Source organism: Manacus candei, unplaced genomic scaffold (genome assembly GCF_025592945.1).
Source record: "Manacus candei isolate 608988 ecotype Guabito, Panama unplaced genomic scaffold, ASM2559294v1 h1tg000027l, whole genome shotgun sequence".
Classification (NCBI taxonomy): domain Eukaryota; kingdom Metazoa; phylum Chordata; class Aves; order Passeriformes; family Pipridae; genus Manacus; species Manacus candei.
The window spans coordinates 1,328,002-1,351,529 of NW_026138075.1; the positions used below are offsets into that span (position 1 = coordinate 1,328,002).

Here is a 23,528-nt window from a genome sequence, read left to right on the forward strand (position 1 = left end):
GGACATAATGCTCTGTACAGCACAGCCCTGCACAAATTACACTAATGGATCCACACCAAACCACAGGTGCTGGCCCACTCATTTTCTGGGGAAGCCTGGACCTAGGTCCATCTGTAAATCAGAGGGCTGTCTGTCACCCTTGTGCAAAACCTGTACTTTGCCTAGCCCTGAAGTTTTGGGTTGACACAGCTCCTGATCTTTGTGGCCTACGCTTCCCTCTGCTCTGAATTACGGGGACAGCAGACCTGTGCTTGGGCTATGGCAGTTCTGACTTGGAAGGTTTGCAGTGGGCTGCAGCACAAAACAAAAAATGATCAAAAGTAAGCTCTTCTATGTGTTCCCCAGGTTTATTTTACTTGTTGAATTATTGTAGACTAGATGATGTGTTGGTTGCTGTCAGGAAATAAAGACACTGATTTGTAACTGGTATGATGACTTCCTGATGGACCCTCCAGGTAGGCTTGAGCCTAGACCCCACGTTCAGCATGAGTGCTGTAAGATTTTGTCCATCTGCTATTTATTGTGCTGCCTGGTGCTTCCCTATCTTCTCAGACTGGGAAAAAGCTGCAAATATTCCTCTTTTTCGTTTTCACTGGACTCTCTTGCACCAGTAGGTCTGTTTGCTCCTTGACTGACTTGCCTTCAACTTAGGTGAGCTGGGAGCTGTCTGCCATGCCTTGCCCAATGAGACACTTGTCTGTCTTTGTCTGACCCCCACTGCAAGAGCCAGAGTTGAACTACTAAAAAAATCACCCATCTTACCACCTGCTGGGGAGCACTGATGACACTTTGCTTCAGCAGAGACAGAATCCTGTTCCCTGCCAGTGCCAGTGCCAATTTTCTAATCTATCCTCTTCATACACATGGGCCCTGAATTATCTTGTAGTAATATCAACACTTAAAAAGCACCATGTGTATATGGACAGAGAGTGCTAGTTTACCTCTACCAAAACACACAGATTTTATTCAAAAAAGCATTTCCTTTTAAGGACAAAAATAATTGAATGGAGCTAACATCTCTGACTTGGTGACTGTGTTATATTCAGTGTTAAATTATTCATACTGAGAAAGGCAGAAGCCACCAAAACTACTTTACAGCCTGATGGAGATAGCCTCTATAAACAGTAATAAATGCTCACATCGCTACCTTAACACAAATGGTGTCTCCACCTGAAAAAATACACAGCAGGTGTGTTGAGGGAGGGAGCTCAGGTGACTTGAGTGAGGGATGCACAGACCAATGGCTTTGAGCAGTGATGAGATCTGCAGTTTCTGGCTTTAACGCTGTTTTCTACTTTCTGATTGCTTCTCACATCTGAGTCCTCTCTAGAGGGCTAGGGGATTTACAAGACATTTTTACACTAAGATCTTTCTGGCAGAAACATCTTATATTCTTGCATAAGTCTTTACTACCAGATTTGGTAAGAAAGGGAAGATTTATTTTGGGGTCAGACATTACATTTGGATTGAAGTTCCTTTTCCTGCAAACATTAGTATTGTCTAAGGCTTTCAAGATGCACACATGGCACTGGGAGAGTAATTTGTACCCAGGGGAGGATGAGTCCTCTGGCAGCAATTGCTCCCATCCATTGTTTGTTTTTTTTTCTGGAGAAAAGTTTATCTAGAAAAAAGTTTCTTGAGAAACTTTTGCATCTGTCAAACAGTGTGCTAGTCTTCATATACATGTCAATGGATGTCAGACCAGAGTTCTCCTTCCTGGTAGCCTCAAGCTGGGTCAGAATGCTCCCCACTTCAGAGATATTCATGTGGTGCATTAGCACTCAAATGAGTGCTGTGCAAATATGTGTGCAGCTGAAGTGAAAGAAGCAGTGGACAGGAGGGAAGGGAAAATCAGAGAGCTGTCCACAGTCAGCAGACACAGGAGCATCATCCAGTACTTACAATGTACAGCTGTGGGTCTCTTGCCCACAGTTAGCTCTTCATTATTAGACACAAAACTTGAAATTGTAATGTCAGCCCTACAGGCTTCATGTAGGAGTGCTGTGCTGGGTGGAGCCAAGGGAAATTTCCCTTTGACTCTGAACAGCAAAGTTTCTGCAAAAAAATGAGCTCTGAGAGAATGAAATCACATTGAATTCCACTAATAATTTTGTATAGAAAAGTTGAAGGGAATGTTCTGGTAATGTCATAGCAACAATTTTATTCCATATGAGATACTGTTGTAGGGGGTTTTTTTGTTTGGTTTAGTTTTCTTTTTAACAACTGGTCAATTCAGAAAGTCTCAGTTTGGGATCAGCCTGTTTGAATCCCCTGCTCTGCTTTTGATTATTTATTTTCACCAGTGAAGCAAAACATTATTATTTACTCTGCTCCAATCCTGACAGTGTTCTCAGCCTCCTTCAAGAACAGCATGCAAGAGAAGTTTTTGCTTCCTTTCCTTTTCTGACCAGCACCATCCCTGCTTCCCATGCTTTGTAGGGACCACACATGGTTGGTTTCCAAGCCCATTGGCAGTGGAGGGTCAAGAAGATATTTCTGCAAAATAGAGGTCTTGGAAGAAAAGGGGGTTATTTACACAGAAAGTACGACCTTCACCACTGCAGGTTGAGCTGGACCAGTTAATTTAAAGCATTTAACTGCATTTTGTAGAATGATTTGCATTGGAAAGAACCTTAAAGATCATCTAGCTCCAACCCCCCTGCCATGGGCAGGAACACCCCGCACTAGACCAGGTTGCCCAAAAGCCCCACCCAACCTGGCTTTGAATGCTGCTGGGGATGGAGCATCCACAGCTTCTCTGGGCAACCTGTGCCAGTGTCTCACCACCCTCACAGTAAAGAATTTTTTCTGTTTAACTAACCTAAATTACCATTCTTTCACCTTGAACCCATTTCATCACTATCTTGCTCTCAGCCTGGCACTGTTCTCCAAAAATGGTGTTTTCTTTACAGGATGGCTCATGTGTGGGAGTCTTCTGCTCTTTCCAGTTATCTTGGGCTTTGTGAAGAAGTCTCTAATGAAATCAGATGATACAAGCAGATCCACAGAAATAAATTTGGCTACGCATGTTATTAAATTCAAATACATGGCTGGTTATTTTCTGTTATGGCAGAAAATGTCATTCCTGGGGATTTAACAAGGGTTAAATTTTCCTCCAACATATCTTTTACAGGTCTGCTCTCTGGAAGTATCCTTTACTTGTTACTGCACAGTTTTTCTTACCTATTTGAGCAACGTGGCTTTCAGCAACCTGTATCACAATAATTCAGTAACCTAACTGCTTAATATTGGAAAAGCTTATTAGCTTTTCTATAAACTCTGGCCAAACTTTTCTTGACCTAATTGTACATAGTTGAAAATAACTAAACATGTAAGATGAAAATTAAGGCTGGAACTTGGGTGGGGAGTTAAATGCTTTTAGAGTGAGTAATATTGGAATACACCAACACCAGGTACCCCTGGCACTGTAACTGGAGTGTCAACCCCCATTTGCTGCTGCAAGATTTGCTATTTGAAGTTCTGCCCACAGCAGAGCCCTTCCTGAAGAGATTTTGTTTGTGGGCCACTTATTTTCTTTATAAAAGACAAAACAGTTGCTTCTCAGGTGCTGATAGTGACAGATAGTGCACTTCAGAATAAGGTAGGTATGCTTTCTTTGGTATCAGCATCAGAGCCTGTGTTCTCCTTCCTGATTTTCTCTTTCTGGCACTGGTTATTTACATCTTGAAATCTCTCTGGCAGTCAGAGACCTATCTTTAAAAATATTATTGCACCAGAGAGGATTTTTCAAACTAATTTCAATACTTTCCTTTATTTCTAGTGCCGGGTGACAAGTCTGCTCTGACTTCCCACACAGACACTCTGAGTTCAGTGGGCTGGTTTGGGGGTAAGGTTCTGACCCAGAAAGCACATGTGGCTTTTTTTCTAAGGGGCTTTGTGGCTCTGCTTGAAGTATTTACAACTGTTAGGCTGGGAAAGTTGTCCTTTGAATCAAACTGAATTAAATTCCTTTTAGTCTATGGATTAAAGGAGGACTCTTCTTGATGTTGGATGAGAGCAAAGAGTTACCTTCCTTTTATTTTCACTTTCAATTAGAACTTCTAAATACCCTGAACATTGTCTACAGCTTTAAGCCCCAATGTTTCCTCTGTAGGACTTGTAATTTGTGAAGAAAATGGAGACAGGCAGGCTACAGCCTCTGTGGTAGGTCCTGGACTTGTTTATATTTGTCAGATGTTTGGCACATTGTGAAGATAAATCAGTAAATTAATCACAGGATTTCCAGCTTTGTGAACTCTGAATCCTGATGTATAGAATCAGTGAAGAAAATAAACAGTGTGTAATCTTTCAGTAGCTTCTCCATTTGTCTTATTATCATTTCCTCATTGTATTTAACAGTGTTTAAGAATATTGTCTGTAGTCTTATAAATGCCACAGAAAAGAGAACCCAGAATACCACAGCTTTGCAGGTCTTGTACATGCAGCTAGAGCAAGTATTTTCTAGTTTTCATCCTTAGCCAGGAATCCCAAAAACTACTGTTTATCTTCCTATTTCTTTTAAATTACAGCAAAGACTCTCCTCAAATTATTTGACTCCATGAGGTGGAGATTCAAAATGGAGCCCAAACAGCACTAGATTTCCAGCACAAGTTGTAGAAGGAAAAACAGAAATTACTTCTCTCAAGTTAAGGGCTGCTTTCTTCCCAGGCTGGTATCTATCTTAGTTAACCCTTCCAGTTTACTAATCCCCTGATAATCTCCAGCTTCTGTAAAAAAAAAAAAAAGACAAACCAGCAGACTGAAATAGCAGCAATGGAGAATTTCCAGGTGTCAGCCCTATTCTCAGTGTGCAACTGCATGTGGTATTTAACAGATTCATCACTTTACCATATATCACCAGTAACTTAACATAAACAGTATAGAATTGCCTAAGTTGGTCAACAGAAGGAGGGACCTATCTATATTTATGAACCCCTATTTCTGAAACAAAAAAGGTGCTGCTAAAACTTAGTCTGTTAAGAAGAAACATCTTATAATGCAACAAAAACTGAGCACCACAACAATCTATTTAAAAAACTGTCAGGCTTAAGTAATCTCATTTGCTTTAAAAGGAATTTTATATGTACCACACTCCAGTGAAATATAATGATCAAGACCTGCTGGTACTTAGCAGTATCCTTCCTTTTAAGCCATGGGATGTTCCCAAACCATAATGAAATGATGTCTAGAGTTAACCACACCAGCTAAAGTGCAGTATAGTCATTTTAGCATGGGGTTATGCTCAAGTGAATAGATAACCTCTTTCTCATCAGGGCTGATTAGCTCAACCAACTCTCCCCTGCTCACAGAAGCTACCATATTGCTGCCAGTGTTGAAGCAGACTCATCTATAGCCAGAGGAAATCTGTAGCCAGTGATGCATTACATACAATGGAATTACTCAAAAAGGAAGCTGAACTGATTTGTCATGTCTGAGAAAGTGACCCATTTTTGTATACTTCCTTTTTTTCCTCCACCTGTTCTTCTCCCTTTGTTTTCCCACCTACAAGCAACCAAATGTGTTACAGTTACATCCTTTTTTTCCTAAATCATGGCAAACCAATAATTCCCAGCAAATGCATGATGGCTGTGAATTGCCTGTTTTTTTCTGGTTTGGCAGTACTACCACAAGCAGAACCACTTCAAAAACTGTAGCAGTGAGAAGACATTTTGTGACGCTGCATACCCAGAGTATACCCCACATTCCTGTAATCTTGTGACAGGCACCAGCAGACGCATGACCACAGCTGCACAAGGCAGGGTAGTGCTAATTATCCTAAATTACAGATGTAAAATATATGGAAAAACTTGGACTCAGAGAGGATTTTAGGTAACTGTGCTTCCCATCTAAATCAAGAGGATGATGTCTCTATATACTTCCGTAGATCTGCAGATGAGGGACTTTTTGTGAAGTCATGCTGAACTGCCCAGAGCAGCAGTAATAGGAAATTATGTTTCCCAGGACCTGAACCAACATTTTTATTAATGCTCAGTGGGTCCAGAGAGCTTGCTTACTAAAACCAGGAGAAACTGCTGTGTATAAAACACAGGAGCCAATTCCCTTCTTTCTGAGGCAACTGAGTCCCTAGGTTTGCAGGCCAGTGTCTGAGCAGCAACACAACTCCTCCCTGCCCCATACTTGGAGTGACCTAATCTCTCTCTCAGCCAGCTAATTTTTCCTGCTATTCTTTTCTTTTGAGAAGTTTCCTCCTCCAAGTCTGATATAGCAAACTCTATTACTATAGAGTTTCTCCTTCCTTGTCTCATCTGAGAAGGTGGTCTCTGTCAGCCAGACACTCGTGACAATAAAGCAGGTAGTTTTTCTATCACAGGTAGATGTGGGAGATGTTTTGCACAGCTGTGCCATATGTTGTGGATTTGCAAGCTCCCCAGAGAGACCAGCCTGTGTTCCCCCCATGAGTAGTTACAGAGAATTCATATGAGACTGTGCACAGTGCAGTGGACATCTGAGCAGCGTATGAGAACTGCAAATGGAGGTCTTGGAACAACAAAAACTGTTATTAACTTCTTGACCCTTTTTTTTATTATTCATTCCTACAGTTATTTGTGTTAAAGGTTTCTTCATGTAACCTCAAAAATATTGTAATGTGAAGTAAGAATTGTTGCAGAGTTGGTATGAGTTTTGAGGCATCAAGGGCAGGTTGGGTAGGTCTTGCAGGAAAGTAAGGGGCTGTCTGAAAATGAGCTATTCCATTTCTACCCCCCAACAAATTCCTGAAACACCTTGAGTATTGAGTACTCAATGCTAAGTAAGCACCTATCTTCCTTCTGTTACCAGAGGGACACCAAACTATTAAAATAAATGAAAAAAACCCAAAAACCTGAGAGGGATGGCCTCACTTTTTTAAGTCACTGACCTTCACAGAACCACTGCAGAGGAGTTTCAGAGGACTGCCATGCTATCTCACCAGTTTCTAAGCATTTTATTAAAAAAAACCCCAAAACAACAAAAGAAACCCCAAACCAAACCAAAAAATCAAAATTAAACTTCCCTCCCCCTCCCCCCCCCCCCGAAATTTCAAAAGGGGAAATGCATGGAAATATTTTTTTTCTGAAAGTTTAGTAACAGCAGTGATATTAAAATTGTCTAGTCTGTTTTTGGTGTCTATTTGGATGACTCAGTTTTGTGCAGTAGAAGAATTATCAGCTGAAAACCTTCTCATGGCTATGAAATAAAATGAGGTGAAAGGAAAATAAGAGTATATCACAGGCCATGGTATGCACTTACAGATGGAATATATACCTGATATGTCCAAGTGTCCAAGCACTAAGTTAGATGCACATGATAATGCCCTTGTCAATTCATGGTCTTCACACAGACACTACTGATATCTCAAGTTCATGGTCCATCCTTTTGCAATGTTAACACACATTCTGAATTAGGAAGGTATTTGCTAAACTGAAGAAATTTATACAATTATGATCACTTCTCTCAACTGCATTCTAGTCCTTTGAAGACTATAACATACCGGTTCTCCAGGCATTGTCTTCATGGACAGACAAAATTGACTTTCTGTCACTCAAACACAAGCAGGAAAAAACCAACTTGAAGTCCTATTTACTGCAAAATTTTCAGGTCTAAATTACAAAGCAGCAAAGCAGGGCCATTTTCCCTTTTGTGATTCTAAAAAGGACTATATTGCAAAGGCCTCTGCATGTGTGTGTACATATACATTTTATCCATATGGCTTCTGGGTGAAAGGAGCAGAGGGTGGGAATTTATGTAGCAATGGGCAATTTGTGGTGAGTTTCTTAAATGGCTTAGTTTAAGCTGAATTTTTAAACTTCTGAGAAGTTGGCTTATGATGTCAGGCCATGTTATCCACCCTATCATTGTTCTAAATTCAGGTAAATATAGTATCTTGGGGGAAAAAAACTACATGAGAATTTTTTTCTTTTATTCCACCCTTACCCCTTCCCCCGAAGTCATACTTTGTCAAGCATCTTCCAGTCCTGATATAGAGTGGACACTGCCTGTGATAAGCCCTGAAAAAAAATTGCATACTGTTTACTTTGGTAACCTTAAATTATTCAGTGATTATTTATGGGGAATTACATATGCTGTATGAAATACTTCCCTCAGTTAGGAAATAAGTTGACTTGGAACATACTGCCTTGCTGACCAAACCCAATCTTTTATCTTCTGCAAATATGAAAATATACCATGTGATCTTAGAGCACAGGGTCCAGAATATGCTTGGCAAAGTATCATGTGAGAAAGAAAGGAAAAAGAGAAATGAGACAGTAACAGGTACTGAGTTAATATGTATGAAGGATCACATAAAAATAACAGCTGCAGGGCACAGCAGTGGAGGAAAGGAAAAAAAAAGACCAACTGTGGAGTTAGTACTTTAATTCTTTTAGTGAGAGAGGTAGCTCCAGTGTGGTATGTCCTTGAGATCACACAGTATCTTGAAGAGTGGTAGTTAGAGAGAAACACAGTAAAAAGACACAGAAGTAGGCGCAGTGAAAAGGCAGATTTATTTACTAGTAATACTGTACAGAGAAAAAAAAAAGAGAGAAGCCACAGTTACAGCATGGCTGTTGCTGGCAGTGTTCTTGGTTTTTTATTTTGGTTTTTTTTTGTACTCATTTTTTTAATCTGAAGAGAAAAACATAACCATCAAAAAGTACACTTCAGGTTACAAAGTACAGCAGCTATCCCCAGCAATTCTAATCCAGTGTTAGCACAGCAGTTTTTCCCCAACAAAATGGGATTTTATTTACATTAGCTCACAAAGAAAGTGGGAGACTAAAGCTTAAAAAAAATCTCAACCACAATCTACATTCACCATAAAAGCTGCATTTTACACAACATTTTCTTGAACCCCTACAAAGAGTCATTCTTTGTCTATGGAGTGAACGTAGTTGGGAGGGGAAGAAAACCTTCAGAAATGTGTTCTTTGCCTTTGTCCTGGCCTGTTCTTGCTTGGCTACCTTTGCTGCAGTCAGATTCAGTGGTCACAGGAAAAGCAAAAACTTTCAAATAGATTAATCTCCTGTATCTTCCCCTAAGCAGTTCCTACATTCATACTTGCAAAATAACAGGGACAAAATTTGAGACCATCATCACTAAAGCACCTTAATCATAAATACAGGCTGATTTTCACACATCCTCAAGGCTGTCCCTAATCTGCACAGTGCTAAGTATGCATTACACTTCCAAGTATGTATTTAGTGTTAGTGGAGCTTAAGCTCCACATTCAATTGGGACTTCATATTGTTGCACAAAACCTTCTTAATTTTTGAGTTTGCCATGATCTGACTGGCATATTATCTATACTGGAGGGATACCAGTAGATTCTTGGAAGCTAATTTTACTGAAAATGCCTTTGTATGCTGGATCAGTCTGTGGGGAAGTTCACATTTTCTCTTGGGTCCTTTGCCCTGCCCATAGCAACCTGACATATGGGAGAGTGGCTTGCCTTCTGATGCTGTGCAAACTGACTTCTGGCAGACTAGATATGTACCATATTGAGCTCATATGAGGTTGAGAAACTTAGTGTGTTCCCAGAGGAATAGTTAGAGAGACAGCAGATTTACTTAAATAGTGAGATTTTAATGGAACTCACTGTTTGGGCAACACATAGGATGCCAGATGAATAGATAGGAGAGTGCTCCTTTAATATCAAATACATCCTAAGAATCTAGGAAAATGCAGGAAAATTTCAAAATGCTGAGGACAGAATACCATCATTTCTCGAGATTCACACCAATAGGCATAAGGTGTTTTTTAACTCCAGTCTCTACTTTCTTCCCCCTCTTTTTTCTAGGAGACCACAAAAGGGTAAGCAGAGATATAAGGAAAAAAGGATCAGTTGAGCAACAGTGTCCAGAATGAGAGCAAGTACAGAGAGAGGGGACAGGCAGTCTGGAGCAGAGGTGTGCAGACGGAAAAATTTGGAAATAAAACTTACACTGTCTCTTTTATGTTTGTTTGTGTGCAGGTATGAAGTTCACCCCCACCATCTCCAGGCAGTGGGTTTTTGAGAGTTCCTGAAGGACGTTTGTCTCCTGTTAAACACAGTCAGCAAGGAGACCATGCTCTAAAACCCTCTCTGCAGAAAAGTGCACCAGTTTCACAACATCATTAAAAAATCTATCTAACTAAACTAATGAGAAGACACAGTTAAAGCAACATAAGCCTTGCCTGTAGCATATTGCTTAAAGACTAGACCCTATACACATTTGTGCATGTGCCTAAATTTCACTTGTCTGGGTCATCCCATTAAATTAAAAAGGGCTACTTGGGTGCTTGATGTTATGCTTATGGGCAAGTCTTTATATCTTACAGACAGGCTGAATAGATATGTAAGGTCTAAATTTTGGTAAAAGTCACTAACATACCAAAGCAAGTTAAAAATGCACAAATATACCCAAACTAGTGAACATGAGTTACTTAGCTAATTCTAGAAATTAATTGTTTGTTTGTTTGTTTGTTTTTCCAATTTCAGAAGTAGATAAATTCTTAAAACAAACCCCTAAATCCACCTTTGAAAAGAATTTGGGAAACAAATGCAGGAAAGCTTTGCAATACAATAGCAGCAAACCCCCACGAAATAAGAGAAGCATTTGCGAACTGAAGGAAGGGACTCAGAATTCTTCACAAGTTTGCCTTTAAGAAAAGTGGTCTGTTCTTAATCCACTGGACAGCCTAAGTGGAACCACCACAGGAAAAAAGCTATAGATTTTGCAAGACTGTTTGAACCCATGAGGAAAAAGGCTCACTTTTATAATTGTTAAATTTTAAATACAAGTGGAACATTTTTAAGAACTTCATGCACCCTTGTCACTATTTACAAGCTAAGTTATTATAAGTTTATATTACAAGTTGGATTTATATTCTTTTTGGACTAGGTGACAAGCCATTTATATTCCATACTGAATAAATTCAGCCATTTTATACAACTTACTCTTTTACATACAAAAATTACAGTCTATATTTTTGTTGGATATTGTCATAGTCTGCAACTATTAAGCTCAGAACTAAAGTTTACTCTTGCTGCTGAGAAGGCTCATGAAACACAATCTGAGCAAATTCTAAACTTTCTAATAGGCAGAAAGAACTGGTTGAAACTTAATGAGTTCAGAAAAAAATGAAGAATCCACGTCTCAGCCTGTGGGAAAATCCTCTACTTTGTCCAGATTATTTTGTTCAACCCTTTCCAGTGGCATAATCTCTTGCACTTTGAAATCTAATGTTGGATAAACTATGACAGAGCGAGAAAACATTAGTTCCCTATTTAGCCATACCTCTCTGCTGAAAGTAGGTAGCTATTGCCTACCATGTTGACTTTCTAGGTAAAGAAATTTGTCTAGCTATAGAAAGCATAGGTCCACTTTTTTTTGTAAAACACATTTACTTATTTAGCTGTGTTCATAGCAGGTATATTGGATTCTACTGTTCTAACTTGACTCTTCAAAAAGTCTTGAGATCCTTCTTCCCGGAGAAAATTGTGGTTAGGTCTACAAAAGATCCCAAGAAGCTGGGCATTGTCATAAACGTATGAAAAAGTTGAAAGGCTCAATGTCATGGGAAGGATGATATTCCAAAACTCAATACCCATTTAGGGTATGTCTCTCATTACAAAAATATTTATTCCTTAAAAAAATACACAAATGTAATATACTACATTTTCTATTATATCCCCCCTACTTTCCAAGTATACCATTTGGATGTTTGACTAAGTTAAAAGCCAGAACATCTTTTATTTCTCTGGCAACTCTATATGCTATCTTTCTGCTCATATTAGTTTGTGGTATCTTAATAATTTTAGGTGTGAAGAATCAGTAATGAACTTAGGTACAGTGACAGGGGACTAATATATTAGCTATTAGGGAAGTCCCACTAAATGTTTGCTCATGGATACCACTGATGTGGTAGCAATGATGACTCAGGACCTGATCCTATCAGATGCTCAGCACCATTTTGTTTTGTGTTTTCTCAGAAGAAGCAGAATTGGCCTCTAGGATTACACCAGCTGGGGCAAACTCAGCAGTGCATGCAGTCTGTACAGGTACATAAGAAGCACCCAAATCATACCCTGTGTTATCATTCATGCCCTGATCTTGCAGACACCTACACACATTCTTTCTGCAAGTAGTCCTGTTGACTGAAACAGGTCTACACACAGCACAGTTAGGCATATGTATTTTTGTTTGCAGGACTGATGTCTCGTATTGCACCAGTAGAAGCACACTTCACGGAGAAGGGCTTGTGCACACTTCTCTTGCTGGGGATTGAAAGATAATGTTGTGTTTATACAGCTTTGGAATACAGCCTGCATTTTTTGGAAAAAAAAATAAGGAAATGAAAGCTACAAAAAGAAGAAGGAAATGCAAGAGTGCTAAGGCAAACTGTCAAATGGCACATCATACCTACTTTGTCATTCATTTAGATAACATCACAAAGGCAGACCAGAGGAGTTCTGTAAACACATATCATACAGTACATCAGCCATGGGAAATTAAAAAAAGAAAACAACCCTGTAATTCTTTTCTTTCTGTATTGATATTCTAGAAGTTGAAAGAGATTGCCTAGCCACTAATCATAGCACTGTGGTTTTTGATTTGTGTTTTTCTTCTGTTTAAAAAAAAAGAAAGAATGGAAGTAAAATGCAGTGGTTTGCAAAAGTAACAGTCCCTGAATGCAAACAAGGGACGACATGGAAAGTGGGTTTATAGAAACTTAGAAAATACAAAATATAAAAAATTTCATAGGTTACTTTTTTCCCAGTCTAGGAAAAAATATACTGAAAAGAGGTTTTTTTCTTTGTTTTTTCTTACAAAAGTTAAGGCGAGCAGTTTGTTGTGGCAAAATGCTATCACTGAACCAGTTTATGACTTTACTTTTTTGTATCCCCTCATGCTGAAACTGAAAATGTACATGTGATGGCATAAGTTAAACAGACGGATTTTGCTTAAAACAACACAAAAAAACCCCATCCCATAATGATCCTTACAAAACTCTCTCTCTGCTTGGTCGTAGAGCAGACCTCTTCCTTTGCTCCTGATTGTGCTTGAATTTCCACAGGCAGCTTCCTATCCAAGGGTGAGGGGAAAACCGACCCCTTCAAAGCCCAAAGCAGCCCTGGAAAAACAGTTTACATTCATCAGCCTAGGCTAACGCATCTGAATTCCCCTGTAACTTGGCTGCAGGCTAATGGCTAGAAGGGACAAGATGATGTCCAGGCATGGCTGCTGCCTTGTGGAGGAGAATGATTGGAGTAAGCGTGTTTCAGATAAGGCCCTGTGATTTCAGCCCCACTTGCTCCTATTTCATGTTTTTCCTGACCTCAGATGTGGAACTGCCTTTGAACTGTAAAGACAAACCCTATGCAGACAACCCCCATGCAGACAAACCTTTAGCTTTTCTGGATCTACCGGGGCCTGATAACCATGGAGTTAATGTGAACACATAAAAAAGACTGGCCTTCCTAGGCACTCAATGATAGCTACAAGTACTGAGCAGTAGGTATTTGAGAGGTTTAAGGTTTAAGGCTTGTGCTCTACTTCTAACCACTAAAGGGCCGCTTCCGGACTCTCATGTGCCACCATCTCCCCACCATGTTGAGCCTCAGATGGTGCAGTGGTCTCAGACACGTTCTGGTCCCAGCGTCAGCAAGCATCTCCCAAAGCTGGATGCTAAGGGAGTCATCCCCAAACTGCTGAGTCGGTGCTGAACCAGAAGGTCGTCTGCCATGGGAGCATATGGCTGAAGGGATGGAGGAACAGAATGGGTTAGGGTAATATGACACCTCAAATTTCCCAAGCAGCAGGCTTTTGAGAAAAAATGTCCATATGGCGAGAGGAGCTGCAGGGGGAAAAAGATCAGGCTGTGAAGACACCATGAGGCCAGGGTGGCTGTGAAGGTGGCATCACACCCAGAGAGACAGTGGTGAGGAATGAGAGGAATGGCCAGGCCAGGAGGAGATGGCTAGGAGGTTTTTTCTGAGTGTTCCTGGTGAGGTGAGCAGGCCCCAGAGTGCAAGAACTATTGCAAAGCGTGCCCAGCTCCCATGTAATTCACAGGTAGATCCAAGGCAGAAAGGGCTTCACCCTTTGTGTTGCAGTGCTTTGGGGTCCTAAAATATGCTTGAGGACAGTCTCACTTGGCCACTCCGGGCTTTAAAACTTAGGGTCTTGTTTTAAGAAATGTTGAGGTTTGTAAATGTTTAGCATATCTGGGAAAAAAAAGAAAAAAATTGGAATTCCCCTTCTCCAAAAACCACAACCCAACCAAAAAAACCCCAAAACTGCTAGTTTCTAACAAACAGCCACCAGACTTATTGTTGCAATGTGGGGCTCTGTGGCCCTTCCCCTCTTTGATAAAACTTAACCACCTAAGCCTGAGTCAAAGGATAATGTGCAGAGCTTCTCTAGGTGAGTTTGGTCCTTCTCCCATCCAAAAGCCCCCAGGGGGAGGCAAAGGGAGCATATGGAAATCTATTAATTTCTGCCTCTGTAGCAGATACGGAGGCCAGCAAAATTTCTGCAGGTGTCAAAGAGGTGAGGCTGTCTTTTACTACTCTTGGTTTATTTACTACTTGTCTTTTTTTTTTTTTGTCTGACAGTCACCTGGGCAGTGGTGAGAAGTTTCATTGACCAGCTCCATACTGACAACTGAGTGACCTAACATGGGAACTACCTTTTGCATTTTTTGTTTGTGTAGGTTTTCAGTGTGCCTTATATTACCACCACTGTGAACAAGTGTCTTTTTTACTGGCACAGAAAGAAAAGAGTACAGAGCAGGAACTGTGTTTAATTGGATGCTCTGAACTAACAATTAATGCAGTAAAAGCACCATCCAAGAAAGAACAGAAATATCATAGAAACCACCTCAGACTGAAAAGAGGCTTTTTGTTGTTTTCTCTTTCCTTTTTTTTTACTTTTTTTTTTTTTACTTTTTTTTTTTTACTTTTTTCTTTTTCTTTTTTTTTTTGGTTGCCGTTAAATGATTTTTAAAGTCTGATAGTTTCAAAGACACTTCAAAATAATCTTCAGTACTTGTTCACACTATCAGAAAATATAAAACCTGATTTTTAATCTCACCTGTGTAGTTATAATTCCAGACTAACTCCAGTAGAGTGAGTTAAGCAAAACTGGTGTAAGACAAGAATCAGGTTCATAATATCTCACCATGAAAAATCTGGCTGCTTTCTCTGTTAGAAGAATCAAAAAGCAAGAAACAAAGAAACATCTACTGACTTTGGATGCCTTCCCCTTTTTACATTTTCATCTGGAGTTGTTTTTAAGAGGCCTGATTTTCAGAGGTCAGATGAAGAATATTGTACTGGAAATCAGGTCTCCTTGAAGTGCCCCACATTAGAAAATGAAGCATCCAAAACCACCAGCAATTTTTGAAAAAGTTAGTCTTGTGGCTATAGGATCGTCTCCAAAAACATCTGCTGTGACAAAATTCCAGTGGGCATCCACAGGAATTTTACCTGGACAAGCAGGGCAGGATCAGACCCCTTGTCTATCATTATGTAGGAGCACTGAAGGTACACGTTGTGAGAAATTACACTTCCCTAAGAATTACAAAATAAATCTCTGTCCCTGCCCCCATTCCCAGCACTGAGAATTTTGTCACTGAATCCAGTAGGAATAGGGTCAGACTGTGAGAGAAGTCCATTTATATTCTAGGGAAATAGAAAGCAATATCTCTCATCTGTTGGAGTTCAGCAAGAAAACTTCATGTATAAACATTGGCAGAGTTACTGAAAGGCATGTAATTAGATCAGTGACTCCATTTCTGTTGGTGTGACAGCTTCATCTTTTTCATGTCAAGTTAATGTCAACTGTAATTTTGGGAGATGAAGTGCATATACAATACTGTAATCTGGAAGATTTATATAAGGCAAAATCATCATTCATACATTTTCTAGAAAGAATGATTAAGGTCCACTTCTGGTATCACCAATAAGCAGAAATGGCTGATGGGTTTTTCTGACACTGCAAACTAAACTGGAAAGTTACTATAAAATGAAACTATGCAAATTTTTTGGGAAAGACGTGTCTGAGTTTTAGCAAATTAAACAGTAAAATGATCTGAGCCTTCCCCCAAGAAATAAAAAATGTGATCTATAAAATAATGTTTAAATGTGATTTTTCTTTAAAAAGAGAAGTAACATTTTTTTAAGGCTCTCATATCTGGTGGCTGTGAAACTCAGACTCCCACAAAATCCTAGGAATCTGATCAAGCCTGCCAGATATTCAAAGAAAAAAAAAGTTAAAAGTGTTTTCATTATATATATAAAATATATATAAAAATCAAATAAATATGAAAACATATGTTCCATTTCCCATTAATCTCTCACTCTGTAATATTAAGGAAAAAACCCCCAACAATAACAACAACAACAACAAAAAAAAGAAGCAGAAAACCCCCAACCCCTCCCCAAACTCCAAATAGTATGTTTGATGGGAAAATAACCAGGCGTTCCTCTTCCTGAAGAACTAGAAAGCAAAGCAACCCAACTGCAAGGCAATGGAGGCATTCACTTCCAGTTCACAGTATTGCAGTTAGAAGTACAGTGAGGTCTAGGTAAGTGATGGAGCAGGAGCTGCCTGGAGCAGGGAAGGAGGAGATGTTCACATGACAATACAGCATTGACAGCGCTTTTTCTTTTGTGTACCTGGGGCAGCTTCCAAGGGCAGGCTCTCTTCCTTCCCCTCAGGAGAGGAGGGCTCTGTTGTATCTGACAGGGGCCTGCCAGAGACCAGCTCAGCGGCGTTCCCGTCCATGGTGGAAACGTCTGTCACTGTCTTCTCCCGCAACGACTTCTCGTCGTCCTCATCAATCAGCACAAGCTCTGCCTTGATGGTCTCATCATAGCCCAGCACTTTCTTTGTCTCCTCTTCATCATCGATGTTCTGGTAGCCCATAAATATCATTGTCACTGGCTGATCTGCACTGACCTCCAGGGTTTCACCACCACAGGGTTTATCTTGGGGCTGAGGGTTCACAGCATTTCCTTTGATGGATTTGTGTACCATTTCCAGCTTTGCCTCCTTGAAGAGCATTTGCTCCTTCATATGGCTAAGGCTTCCATCGGCTACCACATTTCTGTCTGACACAGTCATTGTTTCATACCCTCCTTTTACACTTGATTGTCCAGCTTTTTGCATAAGTTCATCTACGTCCTTTGAGCTTAATTTATGTACTCCATTTTCTACCACTGTGCCACCAGAGTGAACCTCATAGACTACCTTGGAACCATCATCATAGACTTTGAATCCTCTTTGATGGGCCTCATCTGGGCCAACAGGTGAAGCAGAGACAATCTTGGTCTCTCCTGTCTGTTTGTCTTTCTCCACATTAATTTCCATGGTGCACAAAGCTTGAATGAAAACAAGAGAGGAAGTGCATGTTACAACAAAAAAAGCCAGTGAATGGTTAATTGCCAAACAGACAAAGAAAACTATGGTGCCCCTTTTTCCTATCTCCTGCTGCTAAAGGGCTAAGCGGTCTACATTAGAGGTGGGACGCAACACTGTGGACAGAGACAGTTATTACACTGTGGCTTTTTATGCAGGTGGAGGCTAGGCATACCTGTGGCAAACAGGACCTACTCTGCCAGCTCACGCTTCATGGAGCTGTCTCTGATCAATTAGGAGCGCCAAGAGGTTAGGTGTAATTTAGGCAAAGGGAGGTGACAGCATGCAGGTTGCTTTCAAACTTTCCGGTCTGAACTTGCCTCAAAATTCAGAGAGAACCTCTCTACTCTCTCCTTCTTCTCTGCCATCAAACTGCCAGTTAGTTGGTAACAAGTTTTGTTTGCTGCATGTAATACCCAGACCACTTTATTATCAATGCTTGTCCTTGCTTAACTCTTCCATCCGTAGCATTCAAACCATTTTAGAGGCGTGAAGAAACATTGTTTATCCCTGGTCTACAGGTGGGAAAACAAAACCACACAGGAATGGGATAATTTCTCCCACAGGTGTGTGGCAGGGCAGCTCTCTCAGCTTCCACACCAAGACACTGACAATGACCTCTATTTCCAGAGTTAACAGAATGTACAAAGTGGCCAAGAAGTGCTTCCTTGTTTATGTGAATTAGGCATTAAGCACCATTGCCAAAGATGAACAAAAAAGTAACAATGAACTGATTTTCAAAGTCATGAAACAACAGGTAAAAACTTGTGTGAGGGATGTTGCTTTAGAATAGCAAAGGTGTTCTAGCAGGTAAGGATGCATAATGAGATGGAAATTGTAGACCACACAGTAGGAATAGACAAGCAGTCTACACTGCTCCAACATCCATTTTGAGATACAATGACATCTCACTAGACAGCTTTTCAAAGAAAAATGTGCAAAGGTCTCTCAGATTTTCCAGAAGAGTTCATTTGTTTAAGCATTCCTTGTGTGCATAGAAAAACATTTTGGCTCCTAGACAGACATCCACAGACACTTTATTACAAATTACCACAGGTAGTGACAACTGTTTGTGAAACTTACAGTGATCATTTCCATCAATGAACCTCAAAGGCATAATCATGACTTGTCTTACCTGGGGACACCATAAATGGGCATCTTTGCTTTTTTTTTTTTATTTATTTTCAAGTGAGTACAGAATATCTTTGCCCCAAGAACTAATAAGGTTGGTATGTTTGTATTTAAAAAAAATAATTAACATAAAAATTACCGTTGCTTTAATATATTTCCTCCGTCTTTTTATTCACACACGGTAGAATTATTTTTCCTGTATCCTTAAAGCGAAGTATTTAATCAACAATAGGAAATTTACCACAACGTGCATCATGATGCCTCCTGTAGTACTGGACAAAAAATTCATGTGTTGCTGAGTGAATGCATGCCGTTCCCTGTGAGGTGGTCTCCTCTGTCCCCCAGGAGTGCAGTCTGGTAGGCAGCCCAGCCAAATGGGGGGTCTGGCCATCTACATGCTGTGTGCATCTGCTCAGACCTTGTCCAGCCCTGGCAGGACTGCTTAGATCAAACGCCACACTCCACAAACACCTGCAGGGAGTTGGAGGACAGAGATGACCATGGGTGAAGGAGCATTCCTGCCTCTGAGAGTGAGGCACTGCTGAAGACTGGAGTAGGCTACAGAAGCAGTGATCTCATTTTGGTCATTAAACCCTAGGGAATTATCCCTAAGGACTGTGTTTCACCACTGCTTTGGGAGGTTTATGGACTAACTGTGTCATGAACCTGAGCACAGGATGCCCATTTTCACAATGAAGTAGGGCTACCTGTGTGAACGGTGTGGCCATCCCACAGCAGCCTGAGCAGGCAGGAGGAGGCTGTGGGGCTGAGAGCTGAGCTCTGTACTGAGGTGTGCAGCAGGGGACTGTGAGGCAGCTGGCACGGATGGAAACAGGGGAGATTAATGCTGGAAATCAGGAAAAAACTGTCATCCCAGGGCTGGTAGCAAGTAAGCCCCTAAGCAATTGCTCTGAAAAGCTGTGGCAGACTGCACCATGGTGCAGCTCAGACAGCAGCTGACATGGAACACTTGCCCGGGACTGTCCCAGCCCAGGAACTGGTGCACAAGTGCCCTTTATGTCTCATCCAAGTGCCTCTGCCCTGAAGCTATTAACAGAATTTATACAGATAATGAAACAAAAAGATGCAGGTGCCATGGGGGCTGCTCAGGCAGATAGTGTTCAATAACTTCCAACATTACACAGGTAAAAATAGGGGTTGGCTAGCCTGTGGTGAAGATGCTAAAACTGAGGGGTTTCTGAATGGCAGACAGTTTGGCTGAAGCAAAGCTGAACCATGAGGCAGCAACAGCACATTTAGAAAATCATCTCTGGTAAGCAGAAGTTCCTAATTTGTTCTGAGCACAACAGCCCTACAGAGAGGGCACCACCAGCCTACCAGCTGGCCACCTGCTATCTTCTTGGTTAGAAGCAGCATCCTGAGCTCCCCTGGAGCTCCTGTGCTTCTCCTCTTCTTTGAAAAATAAAAGTATTATCTAGGACATGACTTTTCAATAAAGACTGATGATTCCCCTGTGAAGTAGTTGAGAGCCATATATTTTTAGAGCAGAAGAGCATGCAATCTGCCAGACCCTCCCAGTTTTGATGCACAAATTTAGTTCAGTATTGTGTATTAAAAAAAACACTTGTATGGTGGGCATGAATTTAGAAGCAGATAGCAAAAATCTGACAGTTAAATCATGTGGACCTGACCATATTTGAGTTTGTGATCTTGAGGAGTATGAGTCTGGGAAGGAGCAAAGTCAAGACCCTGAACTTTGCAAAAGCCAACTTCCAGCTTTTTTAGGAGTTGGTGAATGAGATTCCCTGGCAAACTATCCTTAAGGACAGAGGGGCTGACCAGAGCTGGGAGCTTTTTAAGACCATTTTTTTAGGCCACAAGAGCTCTCTATCCCAATGTGTAGGAAATCAAACAAGGAAGGCCAGAAACCAACATGGCTAAGCAAAGATCTGCTCCTCAAACTGAGGAGTAAGAAAGCAAGGTCTACTAGTGGAAGCAGGGAAAGGTGACCTGGGGAGAGTACAGGGGTACAGCTTAAATGTGTAGGGATGGGGTCAGGAAAGCCAAGGCAAAGCTGGAACAGGATTTGGTAAAGAAGAACAACAAGAAGGGATTCTATAAGTACATGGGTCAGAAAAGAAAGGTCAAGGAGAGTGTATGCCCCCTGATAAACAAGAAGGGTGAACTGGTGGTGCCAGATATGGAGAAGCCTGAGGTATTCAAGGAGTTCTTTGGCTTAGTCTTCAATGGCAGTCGGGCTTCCCACTTCTGCAAAGTCCCTGATCCTCTGGGTGGGTGTGAAGGGAGTGAAGTCTCTCCCACTGTAGCTGAAGAGTGGATTTGGGATCACTTGATGAAGCTGAATAGCCACAAGCCTATGGGACCTGATGAGATGCATCCCAGCATCCTGTGGGAACTGGCTGATGTTCAAGGCCAGGTTGGATGGAGCTTTGAGCAATCAAGTCTAGTGAAAGGTGTCCCTGCCTATGGCAGAGGAGTTGGAACTAGATGATCTTTAAGGTCTCTTGCAACCCAGGTCATTCTATGGTTCTATGTTGTTGCCAAGCCACTCTCCATCATATTTGTAAAGTCAGGGCAGTCAGGCAAAATCCCTGGTGACTGGAAAAAGGGAAACATTACTCATATTTTTTAAAAGGGGAAAAAGGAAGATCTGAGGAACTACAGACTAGTGAGCTTTACCTCTGTGCCTGGGAAGTTAATGGAGCAGATCCTCCTAGAAGATATGCTAGGGTATATAAAAGATAAGGACGTGATCTGAGGCAGCCAGCATGGCTTTACTAAAGGCAAATCATGCCTGACTACTCTGGGGGCCTTCTATGATGGAGTGATGGCAACGGTTGCCAAGGGGAGACAGACACCATCTATCTAGACTTCTGTAAGGTCTTTGATATAGTCCCCCACGACATCCTTATCTTCAAACTGGAGAGACATGGGTTAGATGGATGGACTATTTGGCGGATAAGGAATTGGCTGGATGGATGCAGCCAGAGAGTTGTGGTCAATGGCTCTGTGTCCAGGGGAAGGCCAGTGATGAGTGGTATCACTCAGGGATACCACTGGTCTTGGGACCAGTGCCCTTCAATATCTTTATCAGTGACACAGACAGCGAGATCGAGCACAGTCTCAGCAAGTTTGCAGACGACATGAAGCTGAGTCACGCAGTTGACACAAAAGAAGGAAGAGATGCCATCCATGGGGACCTGGACAAATTGGATAAGTGGGCCCAGGAGAATCTCATGAAGTTCAACAAGTCCAAGCGCAAGGTGCTGCACCTGGGTCAGGTGCACCTTAATACAGATCAGGAGAAGTCATTGAGAGCAGCCCTGGGGAGAAGAATTCAGGGATTCTTGTGGGTGAAAAGCTAGACAGGAGCCAACAGTGTGTGCTTGTAGCCCACAATGCCAACCACATCCTGGCTGGATCCAAAGAAGTGTGGCCAGCAAGGTGAAGGAGGTGATTCTGTCCCTCTATTCTGCCCTTACTCTACCCACCTGGAGTCCTGCATCCAGATCTAGGGTCCTCAGCACAAGAAATATGTGAACCTATTGAAGCAGGTCCAGAGGACGGCTGTGAAGATGATCAAAGGGATGGAGCACCTCTCATATAAATACAGGCTTAGAGAGCTGGGATTGTTCAGCCTGGAGAAGAGAAGACTTTGGGGAGCCTTTATTGTGGCCTTTCAGTAACTTAAAGGGGCTTATAAAAAGGAGGGAGAGGGACTATTTTTATGGGTAGATAGGGACAGGACAAGGAGAAATGGTTTTAAACCGAAAGAGGGTAGGTTTAGAATAAATGTTAGAAAGAAAGTGTTTACTGTAAGGGTGGTGAAACACTGGCACTGAGTGCCCAGGTAAGTTGTGGATGCCCCATCCCTGGAAGCGTTCAAGGCCAGGTTAGATGGTGCCCTGACCAAACTGATTTAGTGAATGGCATCCCCGCTCATGGCAGTGGGATTGGAACTATATGATCTTTAAGATCTCTTCCAACCCAAACCATTCTATGATTCCATGGTTCTATATTTAAGAAAAGTTGCAAGATACAATTTTTATCTATTGTATGGAGTACTGACTGGTAACCGTGCCTTACTTATTAGGAAAACTTTGGGTAACAAGTTCTACCACTGCTTGGAAGACTCTGTCCTAGAAAATTAACAGGTGTGATCCTTTCGTAATTCAAGTCTGGCAAATCTGCTTAAGCCACTGTCAACATTTTATTTTCATTTATTCTACTATGATTTCAGCTGCACTGTTTTTAGATATTGGGATAACATATGGTTTGCGACCAACCCAGGGATCACACTGAAGCTGCTTGTGCAAGTTAATGCATAAATTTAACTGAGTTTCTTAGAAAGCTGTTCACCAGTGAAATGCATTGCCATGGGAGAAGTGAAAACAGAATCCTGCTTATCTACCTGTGTGCATGGTGTTTGTTCTTTATGGGAAAACCTAGTAACCTCTCTTGTCAAAGTAGCTGCAAAATAAACTAATGTTGATATCTCAAATGTCTTTATTTAACCAAAGCTTATTTACTGCTAAGTGTAGTCTATTAACAGAATACAAAACTACCTGACAATAGAATTGAAACTGAAAGCGGTACTTGAAGATGACAGCAATTATTCACTAGTACAAGTTTTCTGCACAAGCTTTAATTGCAATGAAACATTATGCAGTGCTTCATGACAATATCCCAATGTGCAGACAGAAGGACCTAACTTCTGCCTGTTATGTGGAGGATGTTCTTTAAAACAAAATCTTAGATTTTGAGCTTTTTTAAGGTGGATGCTTACAGCCCACCTTTGAGAACATATGCTGGTACCTTTTCTTTAACCTATTGCACACACACAATACACTTATCAAGGACTACATTAACAAGGCTTCTGAGTCATCCAAAGAATGAAAGAAATTACTGCTTTCTTGGTGTTGACAAAATGGCAAAAAGCACACAGAAAAGCTTGCTTTTAAGACAGATCAGGGTAAGCACTGGTGGAAGGGAAGATTTTGGAATGGCTTGCAACAG

The 23,528-nt window shown here is 41.1% G+C and overlaps 1 protein-coding gene across 4 annotated transcripts in view; it reads right to left on the bottom strand.

The window, feature by feature from the left end:
* PALM2AKAP2 (PALM2 and AKAP2 fusion) overlaps nucleotides 1-23,528 on the bottom strand; it is a 264,728-nt gene that overhangs the window by 122,726 nt on the left and 118,474 nt on the right. For 3 of the 4 annotated variants that reach the window (XM_051789324.1, XM_051789323.1, XM_051789322.1), the window contains one exon: nucleotides 16,658-17,362. The exons of the other annotated variant lie outside the window; for it this stretch is intronic. In XM_051789324.1, the coding sequence (XP_051645284.1) occupies nucleotides 16,658-17,362 (705 nt within the window). The remainder of the gene's footprint in view (nucleotides 1-16,657; nucleotides 17,363-23,528) is intronic. 4 annotated transcript variants of the gene reach the window in all.